General features: G+C 41.1%; 1 protein-coding gene across 1 annotated transcript; it reads right to left on the bottom strand.

The window, feature by feature from the left end:
* Window positions 1–11,404: 11,404 nt before the first annotated feature.
* Window positions 11,405–15,257, bottom strand: LOC135487161 (uncharacterized). Its single transcript, XM_064770606.1, has 2 exons — window positions 14,995–15,257; window positions 11,405–12,481 (listed from the first exon to the last, which is right to left on the bottom strand). The coding sequence occupies exons 1-2, from the start codon at window positions 15,030–15,032 to the stop codon at window positions 11,584–11,586; spliced, it is 936 nt and encodes a 311-aa protein (XP_064626676.1). The 5' UTR covers window positions 15,033–15,257; the 3' UTR covers window positions 11,405–11,583.
* Between the last annotated feature and the right edge of the window lie 506 nt (window positions 15,258–15,763).

The raw sequence follows: 15,763 nt of genomic DNA, 5'->3' as shown, positions 1-15,763 counted from the left end.
CCATCTGCGGCCGGGGGCCTTTGTCTGGTGTCCTCCCACAGTGGCAGCCATTTCCGTGATGGATGTGCTTTGTACTAGTCTACAGATTCCCAGGAAATGGTGACAATCAAGCTAACATCAACACAACAGGAAACACTTTGAACACCAGTGACATACCATGAACGCACGAGGCCACCTTGCCAACACTCGAACCATCTACACTAACGGCAGGATTGTTTTCAACCGCATGCGTCAGAGGTACCCAAGCCCCATATGGGAGAACCTAGGGCACATTCAGCCATAATCATACCCAGTTTATGTGAGTACAAACAATATCTCGTCATTTATTTCTAGCTTCTTCATCACTAGGTGAGAGGATGTATTCCCTTTTTGGGTAATGCATCCTCTCACCACCAAACATATTCATCTCCAACAACCATTCCTCTTACAGCAACATCATAAAGTATTTCATTGTTACAATGACCCATCTTCCATCTGCAGCGGCACCGGTAATCTCATGTATCTAAATGCATGACATACAATTCTTGCAAGCAATCCTTACTTAATACACACAGTATTAAAAGTCATTATCTTTTCATATTGTCAGCGGCATGGAGGTGGGGTTCTGGCATTCAAATTCCTTATCACACTTACTACCATTTCTCAACTGACTACATGCTCATCTGAAAGGCAAGTCATGAAATGGTGCCAGCAAACAATTCATTTCAACATGAACAGTTCAATTATAAACCAGTATCTTTTCCTTTGGCCTCTGAATAACGGGTCTCATTACTGAAGGCACACGGCTAAGCACTTCATACAAACATTACATTATCTATACAGATATCTTATCACCCCTATAACTCCCCTTCTAGGGGGAACACATGGCATCAAACCCCGGTTCCGAAAACTCTGGATACATGAATGGCCAGGGAAATTGAAAGGACAAAAAAATACACTGTGACTGAAGCAAAATTTACAAATTGATTTTTCAAATATTTCCACCAAGTTGTTTCTTACTGTTCACACTACAACACTGCACAGGTTCCGCCAGCTAAATTCTTTTTTCTGTGACTTTTTCCTGCAGTAAAAACCCATTCCAAACGTGATCATACCAGCCCAATACATTATTTTCGAGGGACACCTGTCTAGCATACTAGTAATAAGCCAGATAATAGAACGTGTTGTAAATAGTAACTCGACCCCTTAAAATGATTTCGGGCGCACTGCTGGTTTACTAAATTGGAGTAACTCGAGACACAAGACAAATTAAGGGCTGTTTTTCGAGCTCTTACTTACAAGGTTTGCCTCCATAATCATTCATCTATTATTCATGGTGATGTGAGTAACTGCGGGTCAAGCAAGTCCGCATATACATTATAATCGGCTGAGTTTTGTAGTCACAATAGACACACATATACCACTTCATTGAAAACAACGCCAACTCGTTTTTGTGACGCAATATTATTCGCTTAGTGTATGCTGCAACCCCGAACTTGTCGAAAAACCATTGAGGTATCATCGGTCCATGATCATTTCCATCGAAAATTATTGGTCACTCGAGCATGCAGGCAAGGAAGCTGCCGATGTATCGTGCTACGTGTCGCTGGCTGTCTATGTTTATAGGTCTTTTCAAAAGTAAAGGTCGACGTTCTTTTTGGGACCGCTATGCGAAAACTACACGACGGATTTCTTTACGATTTTTTTCGAAGAAGAACCATACTAAACGTGCCCAATATTACGAGTGTCTACGTCGTGAAATCATATTTTATACAGTACCAACAGCGATCATCATTTTTTTACAATAACCCATGAAAAAACGGTCAGCTCGGAATTTATTGGGAAGGTCTTGGATTATCCATCTCTGCAGAATAAACTGGTTACTTCGCAACGTCACGATGTCATTATAGCGCCATGGCGACACGGCATTCTCGAATCTTCTTTGGGCGAATGCGACACCTTCTTGTTAATCACACCGCGATACCAGGTGGTAAATTTCAAAATTGTTGCACAGAAATATTTTCTTACAAGCACAACAGTGATTTCCACTTCGTCGAACTCGATCATATCGCATTGATAATCTTGTATACTAATACATTACCTAGAGAATAGGAAGATGCCGTGTCGATCAAGATGAACAATATCAGAAAGAAAGTATGAAATAACACCAATTTTTAAAGATCGACATAGAATTTTGTTGAGTCCAGCTTTCGATACTACCCTGTCTTCTTCCATGGCAGACCTTGTGGAAGACGGTAGTGTCGAAAGCTAGGCTCAACAAAATTCTATGTCGATCTACACAAAATGCTGTTATTCTATACTTTCTTTCTCACATTACCTAGACAGACAACATTATCATGGAACTCGGAGATAACCAATTTGCTAACAAATCCCCGATTCCCTACAGGCCAGGCAGTTCGATGCTGCATGCTGATGAAAAGATAAAATCCTATTCTCGCAAAATAAACTTATCATTGACCCTTTCTCGGCGGGAATTCGAGTAAATATTTTTTGTCTTTTAGTGATCAGGAATGAAAAGAAAATCAGCAAAGTAGCTCAAAGTTAGAAAGGTTTCATACGATATCCAAATCTCTTCATTGTGGCCCGTTGGCGTTTTTTGAGGGTCTGAACAGAAGCCGATTTTTATCTGGTATATATTTCAAAATGAAAACAGTTGAAAAGCTACTTGAAAAAAAGAAGAAACTGAAGAGTGTATGGGTGGGAAATGAAAACATCTTATTTGCGAAGGGAATCAATTGCTGGGTGAATTCATTATTTGGCCAGCAACACAAGAAGAGAGTCAAATCTGACCGACATCCCGATTAGAGTTCTGAAATTTTGACCGTAAATCTGTGCCGCATTATTTTTTTCATTTCTTGTATTTGGACACTTGCGCAGACATCTATGGCTGACGGAAGTGGACAGAATTCAGAATCATGCCACGGCATAAATCGGAATTGTGGTGTTGCATAATTCGCAATTATGGTGCACCATAAATTGACCAATCAAAACGTCGGATCTCGTGGCGCAATGGTAAATTTCGGCGTGGGTCTATTCGGAAAAAGCAGTCAACCAATCAGATAGCCGGGAATTGTGGAGGGAAGTGTCATTTATGGAGGACGGAAGTGAGAATTGTGGACATGATTTGTGGGTTGATGTTATTCTCAATACACGATTGCAGGTCGTGTGATCTTTGACATTTCTTGGAAAGAAATTGTATAAAAACGCACGTGCAAAGCTCAAATGTCAACAAATGCACACGTGGATTGCTTAACTTGGATTATCTCTATTCCTTCTGATTGCATGCGTTCCTTGATCTCAAGCCTTTCACAGTCCTGATATTCTTAACTACTCTAAATATACTAACATGAAAATCTTTGGAGATTTGCGTTTTTTACAATTTCATTTCCGGCGGAATCTCAAAGATCACATGACCTGATATCGTATATTGAAAATAACATCAACCCACAAATCACGTCCACAATTCTCACTCCCGTCCCCCATAAATACACTTCCGTCCACACTTCCTATTTATGCCGCGGCATAATTCACGAGATCCGTGTTTTTGATTGATCTATTTATGGTGCACCACAATTCCGATTTATGCCGTGGCATAATTTTGAATTCTGTCCGCTCGCGCCAGCCAAAGACGTCCGTGATAAGTAACAATGACAATGTCTTGTGTTGATCAAGGTACGTACATGTAAAACAGATGTCAATGATCTTTTATGGGTTTTCATACAGAAGTCACAAAATTCGCCTGAAATTGTCTGTTGACTAAAACCAAACAAGATTGGCCAGATTTGATGCTATTTCTGACTCATGGTTCTACATGCAATTTTCATTCACTGCTCATAAAATAAGAAACACTTTTTCTTACCCATGTACATGAACCCCTTAAAAACCTATATTAACCAGACACATTTGCAGTTGAGTGATGATTATTTCCTCTTAGAAAACTTTTATTTAGGAAACAGAAAATAATTTTTGGGGACTCTTCCATATTGTAGCAGATCTGCTGCGCTGGGTAACAGAAGTAAAAAGAAATGATGGATTTTTTGTTTCATAAAAAGCACAAAATTAGTGAAAAGTCAGAACAAATAACAACAGATAACAACATTTGTACATGGGTATTAACCCTCTTTTGCACCGGACATGTATATTAACCCTTTCACCACCGGACCTGAGAGTGAACCTTTTGACCCCGTTACCAACAGAGCATATGCCGATGTTGACCAACGTAGCAGATCTGCTACACCGAAATTCGCCCATCCCCTCTCATTGGTGTGATCACTTTTTATTGATTTGTTTGCATCCTACAGTTACTTCAGACAATAAAAACATTACATAATAGCAAATAAACAACTGTTTTTCACCGTAAACTGTTGTATTTTCTGAAAAAACTAACCTGGGGATCTCTTGCTGCAGCCAAGCATGGGGGCCGCCATCTGGTCAACAGCACCAAAATGTACATCTAGATGATCCTGCCATTTGATGGTTATAAATGGAACTGATCTAAGTAGCAGATTATCCACAGTGGTGAATAGGAGCAAAACATCGTCATCGTGGTCAATTACTTATACCATTTTGACCATGCAGCAGATCTGCGACAGTGATTAATATATGGGGACTATAGGCAGGAGCAGAGGGGCTATTTTAGCCATCATCAAGTGACTAGTATACACAGTAAGGGGCCTTGGTCATATCAGAATCAGCACTAAATATATTCCTCGTACAAGCGTGAATCATTTCGACGTACAGTGAGATGTGAAACACCCCTATTGGCGACTTCGTGTAACTTTATCTTGCCTGCCTAGCTGCTGCCTATAATGTCCCTTTGAGATTTCATCGAAATTCCTCAAAAATGAGCAGTAGACCATATTTTGGGCCTGGTTTCTTCCTTCGCATTCATACTTGGCACATAATTCAATGATTGACCCCCAAAAAGAATAACCTGGACTATTAATCCAGATTGGTCGAGACGCAAATCGTAGAGTGGAAACTAGCCAAAATAAATGCACTGCGTCAATGAACATAGTTACACACAAAAAAATCCTATACCATGGTTACTTAAATGTGAAGATTCTGATTGGTTGCAACGAGAACGAAAACATCCAAACTAAAAATCCTACCTGTCCAGTAATTTGTACTTCAGCCCCACGCTGGCGTTGAATAGGGCCGAGATTGATAAAAGTTGTTGGTATACATTCCAGATAAAATATGATTTCACGGTGGAAAACATAGTATTAACCTGCAATAAATATGGTTCTCTGACTAAGATGTAATTGGTGACTTTGTTTTTGTTTCGAGGGAAATTCAAAGTATCGTTTCAGCTCGGCAACCTTATGGAAGTTGAGAACGCAAGTGTCACGGTAACTGGCCAAGGTGAATTGCTCAGTGAATTTCCAGAATATCCGTCATTACTCATAGCTTACAAAATCCTGACTCGCTACCTATGGATGGCACCAGTCTTGATAGGCGTGCCTGGTAACATCCTAACAATCCTCGTAGCCAATAGAGGGCACAACCGGACACTGTCTCCGTGTATCTACATGAAGGCGATGGCAGTGGCAGACACGCTGCAACTAATAGAGCACGGCATCTTTCAAACTGTGGCTTATTACGAGGGAATAGGAGATTTCAATGCCTACACAAGGGAGATCATATTTAAGTAAACCAATAGTCCATTTTTTCGAAAAGACTCTAAGCGTAAAAAAGCCTAAAATGCCTGGCAGAATGTAGTCAGTATTATGCTTCATGTGTGACTCGTTCTTGGCCATGCTTGTCCGATCCTGATGGTAAAGCAAGTAATATTTTGAGATATATTTGGACTCTGATTTTCATACAGATGGATTGTTGTTCACTTTCCATGTGAATGAAATCACAAAAAAGGCAAGGTGTAAATTCTTGTTCACAGGACTGCTATTTAAATTTAATAGAATATATGACATAATATGCTACCAGCCAGTATACATTGGTATCACAGTGGAAATTTGTACAACTTTATAGCTAGATATCAATGGTCAGAATTTCAAGTTTTTGATAGTTTTGTCACAGTAAAGAAAATAAAAAAGTGCGTTAAAAATTACCATGCCGGATTACTAAAACTGCACTTCCCGATCTTACTTTGATAATTAAATGCTTTACCCCGCGCCGACGTGGATGACAATTTTCAACAAGATTGCGCACCCTCACATACAAGTACAATTATGAGACGACTAAGCGCAGTCGACATGGAAATTTTTGACACACTTTCTTATTATCTTCACTGTGACAAAACTGTCAAACCTGAAACCTTGAAATTTTAACTGTTGATCAAACCTTCAAAAGTAGGCAAGTACATCACTCAAGCACCGCAGATGTACTGCTCCGACACACATCATTCATTATGACAGACACATTCCAGTTCGAAAGATAGTGAAATTATTCATTTGTCGACGATTGACCACCGTCACCTTCTGCTTTAAAAAACCCACACTCCTTTATCAAGTTACAGTAGTTAGACATTGACTCCGTCCGAAAATAAATTCTGATGGAACCAACAAGAGAAAAATAACCATACTGAACAATATTGTCATTCCAGGATATATTATTGTACGGCTGCAATGTACGGTATGGCATCGGGTTTCTTCCTCGTCGAGATGAGTATCGACCGTCTCATAGCCGTGGTGTTTCCGGTTGCTGCGCCCAGATTGTGCACTACTTCAAGGGCAACGAGGATGGTTGTCCTTACGACAGTTTTCGCCATCGTATTCAATATCCAGGTTCCATTTGTGTTTGTTTATGTCAAGAACCCGGTAACAGGTAAATTGACCCATTTTACCATTCCAGCTTCATGAACATCGTACATATCTGTTCAATGTGCAACTATTTTTTGTAGAAACTTTATCTGAAATGTTGTCACGATTGCTGCTTTCTGGATTGGCCGGCCTATAGAAGTAGCATTTGCTGACTGCAGTTGGTCAGCCTTCAACCACTTTATTTTGCTGTGATATTGTTTGCTTGTCTTACCTGTTCCAGTGGTATCCAGTGTGTATCTATATCTAACACTTGATACCAATGGTGCGGTCCAGCAACACTACACGACAATGCAGAGCTTGTGGAGTGGCACCTTCTAGCGATGTATCCTCTAGCAATCAACGGCGTTGTTGTGGCGATAGAAAATAGCAGTATACGTTTATATAAATCCAAACGATGTAATGATCAATAATCCGGTCCAATATTCCGGGCGAGCAAAACAATATAATCAGAGTTAGGTGTGACACGACCTTTAAAGCTTGGGTTCCTACGCTATATAGATGATGTCACCTTGATCAGAAAGGCAACCAATCAGATCACAGTATTCTTTATTTGCCAAATATGCCACGATTCGTTAAAGTATAGGATATTTACACTGAACGATTGCGAGGGACAGTGAATTCGCATGCCGATCTACCGTCGTTGTGCGTTTATCCATCCTTCACCGCCGATAAACTTCCGCTTATCGCCCGTCAGAACGGCTGTTACTACATTATTGGTAGTACGCCATGCATTCCCTTCCTTTCCCGCACGTCCATGTCGCGACAACTCTAACATGCACATTCGCGGTTGTCGCACGAGACACGCACTGAAAGCCATCGTAGAGGAAGACCAGGGCTGATTTGTTCAAAACCACGTTAGCTTTAACGGCACCGTAACGTGAAATAATTCTAATGGGTTTAACTGAAAGATATAACGACCTTAAGGATACTTAACGTAACCGTTAGGGATAACGTGACTTTTGTGCTTTTGAACAACCGGGCCCAGGTGTTCAATGTGTAACGGTTCCTTGGATGCTGACCTGACACAAATGCACTGTTCGTGTTGTATAGAAGAAAGGTAACCTGATCATAAAGCGAGGTTGGCGATATCAATGCAGGCCATCATTCAATTCCTTCGTGCTGAGCAATTTCATTGGCCACTGTTTATGAGTGTGCGTCTGACAGATTTTCCGCCCAATTGGATCGGCGGTGAAAGGAGGAAACTTTAGGATTGACATTCACTGCCGGTAAGTTGGCATGTGAATTCGCAGGACACATGAAGAACCATGCTGCACCGATTGAATTTTTATAAAAATTACCTTTGAAAACCGGCCCAATTATCCATTTTTCCTCCGAATTTTGCCATTTAAGGGAGAGCACACGGCAAGATGAAGGACAGAACTAAAATATCATATCCAGTAAACAGAATTCTGGCCTGTATGTGAACTACATTGTAAACTTTTTCTGTCGCTGAAAATAGTTCTGGTGACGCCGCCTGCCCCAGGGGCTCGCGACATCTTATTCCAACCTAGTTTCTTGGTTTCTCCATAAAATTTGATGCAATATAAAGAAAAACCGTCTTTCCTCTGTAGAGAATGAGAGGAATAGATTTTCATTTTTTGATAATAAATGAAAAATAGATACACAAAATAATTCTGAACCGCCTTCAGAACCCCCCCCCCCCCTTACCTCTTGAGGTCATTAATAAAAAGCCATTCCTCTCGTTCCATATGCAAGAACATAATGAACATTTTGAGACCAGTTGGGCCAATTTCTATTGAGTAGTTCTCATGATATCCTGGGCTGAAATCATAAAGTAAACTCTGGCTGAACAAATACACTGTTTGTAACACAGTTCACAGATGGCACCACTGTTATTTAAGTAGTGGATTATCCCATTATATCGCCTCGATCCGTTACGCTTATCAGGTCATTGTTTCGTCAACCAATCATTGGTTCACATTGTTGGTTCACAATGTGATCCTTATTTTTGCCTCTCTTTTTGTTCTTCGTCGATTGACAGTAAAGGGCTTATCATTACATAGCCTTGTTAAATTTGTATCTAGTTTTGTCTCCCGTCATATTTATTTGGTATAAATCGCTAGTTTTTTTAGAAAAGGTGTTTTTGTGGCCATTTGTCCGTTTATTTCGTGGATATTTTGGGTGGTGTCCGTTTACTCGATAACTGCTTTTAAAATCAAATAAAAGGTTTTTAAGGTGTTTGATATGAATTAATGTTATTTGTCGAGTTGGATTGTCGTTGGACATTGACTGTTGAACAGTTATGTGGGAATGACGAAAATATGTCAACATTGCATGCACTTCTCATGTTCTGCATATAAGTATTTCTTATGTTCTGCATACATATTTCATGTCCTGATCATATTTCTCAAAATGTCCTGAATAAATTCCCTTTTGGCATTCCATAGTCTAACCAATCCAATGAGGAACCTGCACAACAAAGCCTGCCAATAGGAGGCCTTGCAGGCAAGTGGACCATGGTTGTAATGAGTAAGCCATTTCCCGGGTCAATGTCGACGATGATTATTGAACATGTCATCTCTCAATTACTCTTCATGGGGAAAGAGCACAAAAATGTTGTTTTTTTTACATTCTATTTTGATGAGTTTTAGGGAGAAAATCAACAAAACTTAATTTTAATGGAAGATGCACTGGAAGTTTACCATTTAGTACTAGTGCTGCCATCTGGATTTTTAGTTCTGCAGGTTCCTCACTGTGAACCTGAGGCCGATAGGCTTGTTTTCTCTATAGGCACCTCGCACTTCGTCCCTTTTGAGGACGTAGTATTAGTCTAGTGTTAAAGGGGCCACATTCACTTCAATTTTCGTCTATCACGGTTGACTATTATATATTTTGTGAGGATTCAGTGTTTTTGCTTGCATATTTCCTCAACAACAATCCAACCACGTGTCAGGAATTTGCGACGACTTAAAATGGCTGGGTGCGAGGCTATCACACTATTTCTTTTAAATCGCAGGGACGGAAGCACTTGTCGTCCAGGTTAGAGGCCAGGCCGAGTTTGAGATATTATCTACTGTGGGCCAAATGTTGCTTGGATCCATCGCTCCCTTCATTATCGTAATGGGATGTAACATTGCCATTATCATCACCGTTGGTAAAGCTTCAGCACGCAGAGCAAAACTTGGTGCTGGTCAGTCTCAGGGAAAGCAAAAGGAACTACGACAATTAACGGGTATGCTCATTTTTGTCAGCCTGGCGTATATTGTGACGTCAGTTCCGTTACGACTGTATTATTTTTTAATGGACTTGCCAATACTTCAAGATATTTACAATATGGACGACATTTACTGGAATCTACGATATCTTGTTGAGTTGTTTGCTGCCCTTAATCTTTGGATGTATAACTACGCCATTAACTTTTATATGTACTGCATAGGAGGAGGTGTAAAATATAGACAGGATGCTATGCACGTTTGTAAACAAATAGTCTCATGCTGGAGTGTTAAAATAGTACAATACTAATCTCGAAACTAGAGTAAGAAAACCTCAGCCTATATAATCATTAGGAGAGGTTTTCGTAATGTTTGTGGCATAATAACATGTTATCACGCTGGATTTATACAGTGATTTGAGGAACCTGCATAACTTTAAAGGGTAACTCGTGTCAAATTTCACCATATAATGTTTTAGCTGTTTTTGACAAATGACTACGTCACTTTTTCATAAATCGGTAAGGTTTTCGAATCGAAATGCACATTTTCTAGAAATTGATGGTTTTAATCCCGCCCGGACGGCTCGCTTCGATGCCGTTGAAATCGCGCTACGCCGACGACGTTTTCGTTGATGACGTCACAACATGAACATTTTCGCGGTCGCGGTTGTTTACATTCCCGCGAAAAAAAAATCTCTCATTCGTTTATTTACAACTGCCATTGACCATTGACATTCCATCCTGTCCTTACACAATATATACACGATAAGAACTGAAGATTATGGAGAAGAAGAAGAAAAGGGTTGTCGGGTGGCGTTGTGCTGCGATGTTTTGCGGCAACACCAGCAAAACTGAAGGTGTTGGGGTTTTCCGCTGGCCTGACCCTATCAAAGAACCGGGCCGTCACCATGATGTTCGAGTCAAGAGGTCACCAGCCGGTGGTTCATCTTCTCCTCCTGATGCTCCGCCGGAACACAACTTCGAGAACCAACTCCAAATTCGTATGCCGTTGGGGGTCTTCCAGCACATTTGGAAAAAATCTCCAAGTAACGATGTAAGGGAAAGGACCCCCCCCAAGTCCACAGTCCGAGTCATTTCATCATAAATTTCTTAAGTCCAACCAGGAAATTCCATCGCTGACATCATAATAACGGTATTCCTAAAACTATTTTTAGACCTCATTTAATATTCATTAGATTTTCCTGAGCGTACGCGAACTACTGCGGATATAGCTTCTTCCTGGAGCGAATAGGAAAATACTCGACGGTCTGACTTGTTCATGTTGTGACGTCATGATGTCACGTGACTTAGTGCGGGTTTTTCAAAATGTCTTCGGCAGTTGGCCAGTCTGACGCGATTAAAACAGCGATTTTATAATAAATCTAATCAAAAATGGAAAATTTGAGCTTTTCATTTGTGATCAACAATTAAAAACGGACGTATTTCCGCAAAGTTGTAAATCACATCATAGTATCACTTTAATGTTACACTCTGTTAATGTATATAAGTGTACTAGTATCAATAAAAACTGCAAAATTTCTCTTGTACAAACTGGTCTTCTTGCAATGAACATTGACAATTAATCTGACAATTCTGGCACCTATTGAAAGCAGTCAGTACTGACGTGTGCCCCTATATTTTAATAGACAAGGTAGGGTGGTTCAACAGTCTTCCATTAGCTCTGATCATGTCCTTAACTTCATTCCAGCTCATTGCTGTGTGCTCGAACTTTAGTGCTGTCCCGCCAGATTTTCCGAGTGCGGGCCTGGTCAGGCAGATATCAAGAATCTGTTCCAGCTCCTCAACATTACCACAAGCGTTTTCAGTCAAGTGTATGATCCCTTCCACAGCTATCTTAGCGCGTAGAGCCACGCTGAAAGCCTTCTTCAAATCACCAGTCAGTTGATGATGCTCCGCAATTTTTAGTTCACACTTTCGCAGTTTTTCCTTGGCATCGCGTAGCTTTCTTTCGTCTTCTTCCAACAAGGCGTCCAAAACATCACGTGACGCCTCAGCGTTTGTCGTCTGCTCTCTGGCTTCATCCATCACCTCTTTTTCCTTTGCCATTTTGGCGTCGCAAGAGCGGTTCTTCACTCCCCAAGCAATCCACCCGACGATTGGGATGAAATACCAAACACGAACTGCCTCTCTCTCGATCTTGTTTTCCTCGAAGGCTCGCTCCGCCTTGCAGTGCTTCTGATCAGCCTCGTGTTTAAGCCACTGCAAATGATCCTTCTGCCATTTCGCATCCTTCATAGCATCCAGGTACTCTGAGTTAGTCTCCTGATACATCAGCTCGTCTTCTTTCAACAGTTTCTTCTCATCATTCAAACCTTTCAACAGTTCCACCCGCGTCTCGGTAGCGTCTTCTAGATGTGCACATATGCTCTCCAGGGCGATGAGGAGGTAGTCACCATCGTCGCGGAATATTTTGATGTAAGCAATTGCATTGTCTACTTGGCCTCTGCACAGGCATTCACGAGCCGCCTCTAGTAGGTCACAGCATTGGTCAGTGACGTCAAGACCAGGCCTGAAATGACAAAACAAGAAATAACGTTTAGGTTTGAGACTGGCAGGTCACTATCAGTTGTGACATGATTTGACAATATGATTGGCCCCCCCTGTGCAATAAATGTTGAAAAAACATTTTTTCAGACAGTAATAAAAAGACAAACTAATCTTAGCCATAGCTTTACCAGCATGATAGCAGCATATGGATAGCAGATGTTATCAACTCAGGTGCAACCCTTATAATCTGACCAGTCGAGTGCCCTGACCCTAGTCTTCTATGGTTATACACAATGATGCAACATTAGGTAAAGACTAGCTATGAAAAACTATGAAAATTAACATTTTCTGTCCAAATGTGGTATTTTCGTAAAATACTTCATAAAAGTGGTCCTTTTTTAGAGTAAAAATACTATTGATTCACACTTCCAAATGCCAGGAAAATGCCATTTCAGACCTTTTATTTTCAAATTTTTCTGGGGGAGGGCCCAGACCCCCCCCCCCCGTTCGGATGCGCCTACGGCGCATGCAGTTCGCCTTCGGCGATCTATCCCACTGCCCCCCCGGACAAAAAAGTTAAATACGGCCCTGCCCCCCCGCCCCATTCGGGGGGGGGGGGAGTCCCGAAGGATGGAAACGCTTTTTTTCAAACGTTACACAAAATGCACAAGAGCTTATGCAGCCAATGTTTCAAATAAGCTACCCTCACAAAAGCACCCGATTTTGTACACAAGATCAAACTTTCTCGCACATCAAACAGATTCTACATCATCTAGAAAACTCGAGCATTGTATGTCACAACTTTTACCACCACATTTATTGGGAGAATCGGGACAAGACAGTCAACTTTGAAAAGACACTCAGTGACGTAAACTTGGGGAAGCCCTGTTACGGGTAAAAATAAACCGAATATGATTGGCCATTTCGTCAGTTAGCAGGTTTTGAAATTCCTGGGACTTGGGGGCACTTCTTAGGCAACCCCGACTGCGAAATTTTTTTCTGCAGGATACTTCTGCCACAGTGTACATCTGACAGCCAATCACAATTGGCGCGATCTTTGACGTCACACTGTTTATTTATGCATGATAATGCAAATACAATGGACGATACCGAGTCGCATGCCGAGTGCCACTTCAACTGTGAATGTGACAATAGTTCATTGTCTGACCCCAATTATGCACAACTCAAGGTTTGTGTCGTCGTGTTTAGGAATGAATTGCACAGATTCATTGTAAAATTGATGATATTATGCGTACAAAAGAGGCATCAGCTGATCTGATCGCTACATTGCAGTGCATGCATTGATTTGTGAAATTTTAAGGGGCAGTGACACTGACAGTGTTGCCAATGTTGATAATTATTAAAGGGACGGTGTATCCGATGTCTCGCGATTTGTGAAATTTTAAGGGGCAGTGACACTGACAGTGTTGCCAATGTTGATAATTATTAAAGGGACAGTGTATCCGATGTCTGCTGTTGATTTTGGTAGTTTGAACATTGTTGAAGGGCCATTGTATAAAACACATTTTGACAAGCAAACAAAATAAATTGAATGGTGGCGTCACCTATGCATATACAGCAGAACTAGTTACACGGTTGACAGATAAACATTCAACCTCGGCTATTTTGCCGAGCACAGTGCGCCTTTAACAGACAAGTCCAATAAATACAGTCCACTCGACAATGAAAATACATGTTAAGATACTGCAAATAAATATATTTTAGCTAATATACTCCTCTAACCATTTGCTAACTTGTTCTTTCCAAGATTATCAGAACACGTGGCATTGTTGACATTATTGCGCCATGTGGAAAGATGATGTCAACAAAGACACGTGCTTGCCTTGAATTCTGATTGGCTGTCAGATGTACACTATGCCAGAAGTATCCTGCAGAAAAAAATTTCGCACCCCGACTGACGTCGTTGCACTATGCAGTGTTTCGAATACAATTGAAAGACCCTGATCCGTGACAAGGAAATAAAAACCTGGACACACAGCCGACGACGTCACAATACATTTATAGACTGAGGGATTCCCCAAGATCTCTGAGTGACTTTTTGGCTCTCTGCCCGACTCGTGCATATTCTGTGAGTAAATGTCGAATTCTACCGTGAAAACAAAATAATTTTTAGGTAATCAATGTGGGATACTGATCGTGTAGAAACTGCTTGATGTAAAAAGTTTGATCTTGTGTACAAAATCGGGTGCCTTTGTGAGGGTGGCATATATTAAAAATTGGCTGCCTACGCTCTAGTACATTTTGTGTATGCTTGCGAAAAGCCTTTCCATCCTTCGAGACTTCGTCTCTATAAGGGGCTTTCACCCTCCACGATACAACTTCCCATGGGATAGGCGAATTCTCTTCATCATCAGGCTGGAGACCATTTATATAGACAAGAAAACTGAATTCGGAAAAGTCCAATCTAACACATTTGTTCAGTTGCCAGCCTAAACCTACTTTATACTAAAAACCCTAACTCCAACCCGACAAGCTAACCTACAAGGCAAGGGTAGACATAAAAACTTCACTTACGGAGAATATTCTTCGCCGTAATCACAAGTATTCATCATCTTTCCTATCGTCTGTCCGAATGTTCTCAGTCGGCGTTTGAGGTGTGTGTGTGTGTGACCATAAAATCATGTAGAGCCGTCTCTTCTGGCGTTGTCCTGAACCAATGGGTTCGTGAGCTGCCCAAGAACGCCCTCACCACAACAGCACAAGAACTCAGGCGAATAATGTCATGAGAGTCGAGAGCACACTCGGGAACGAGAGGACACCGCATTTTTATATACCAGATCCAGTTATGAAACCAAAATTATCTGGGAATCCCACTCGGATTCGCCGAATCAGATTTACTGTACGGACTTCCCGGGTATCTATTTTTAGCAAAATAATGAAATCCATATCATAATACTATTAGGCGGCTCGATAAAGTGCCATTTGGGGGTAGTGTTTCGTCTCGAAATTTTGCACGTTTGCAGTTGATATGTTATCCTGATGCAACGTTATGTTTATTTTCGGAAATTTACTTCAGCGGAGCAGTAATGAGGGATTTTTAATCGGACACTGTCAAATCTCCTTGCAACTCACAGAAGCCAAGTCATTGCTGTTTAGTTATGCAGAGGCTTAATCAAATACCTGCACTCCCTGTGGGATGGCTAACATTACCTGTTGAACAGCTGGCTGAAGGGGGATGATTGGAACAGCCTGTACCTGTTGACCTGCTGAACCAAGGTTAATGTTATTTTCAATCCACGATTGCAGGTCACCTGATCTTCGAGATTTCGCGGGGAAAGAAATT

The sequence above is a fragment of the Lineus longissimus genome, chromosome 4 (assembly GCF_910592395.1).
Source record: "Lineus longissimus chromosome 4, tnLinLong1.2, whole genome shotgun sequence".
Taxonomy (NCBI): domain Eukaryota; kingdom Metazoa; phylum Nemertea; class Pilidiophora; order Heteronemertea; family Lineidae; genus Lineus; species Lineus longissimus.
This window is presented reverse-complemented; position numbering and strand designations above follow the sequence as displayed.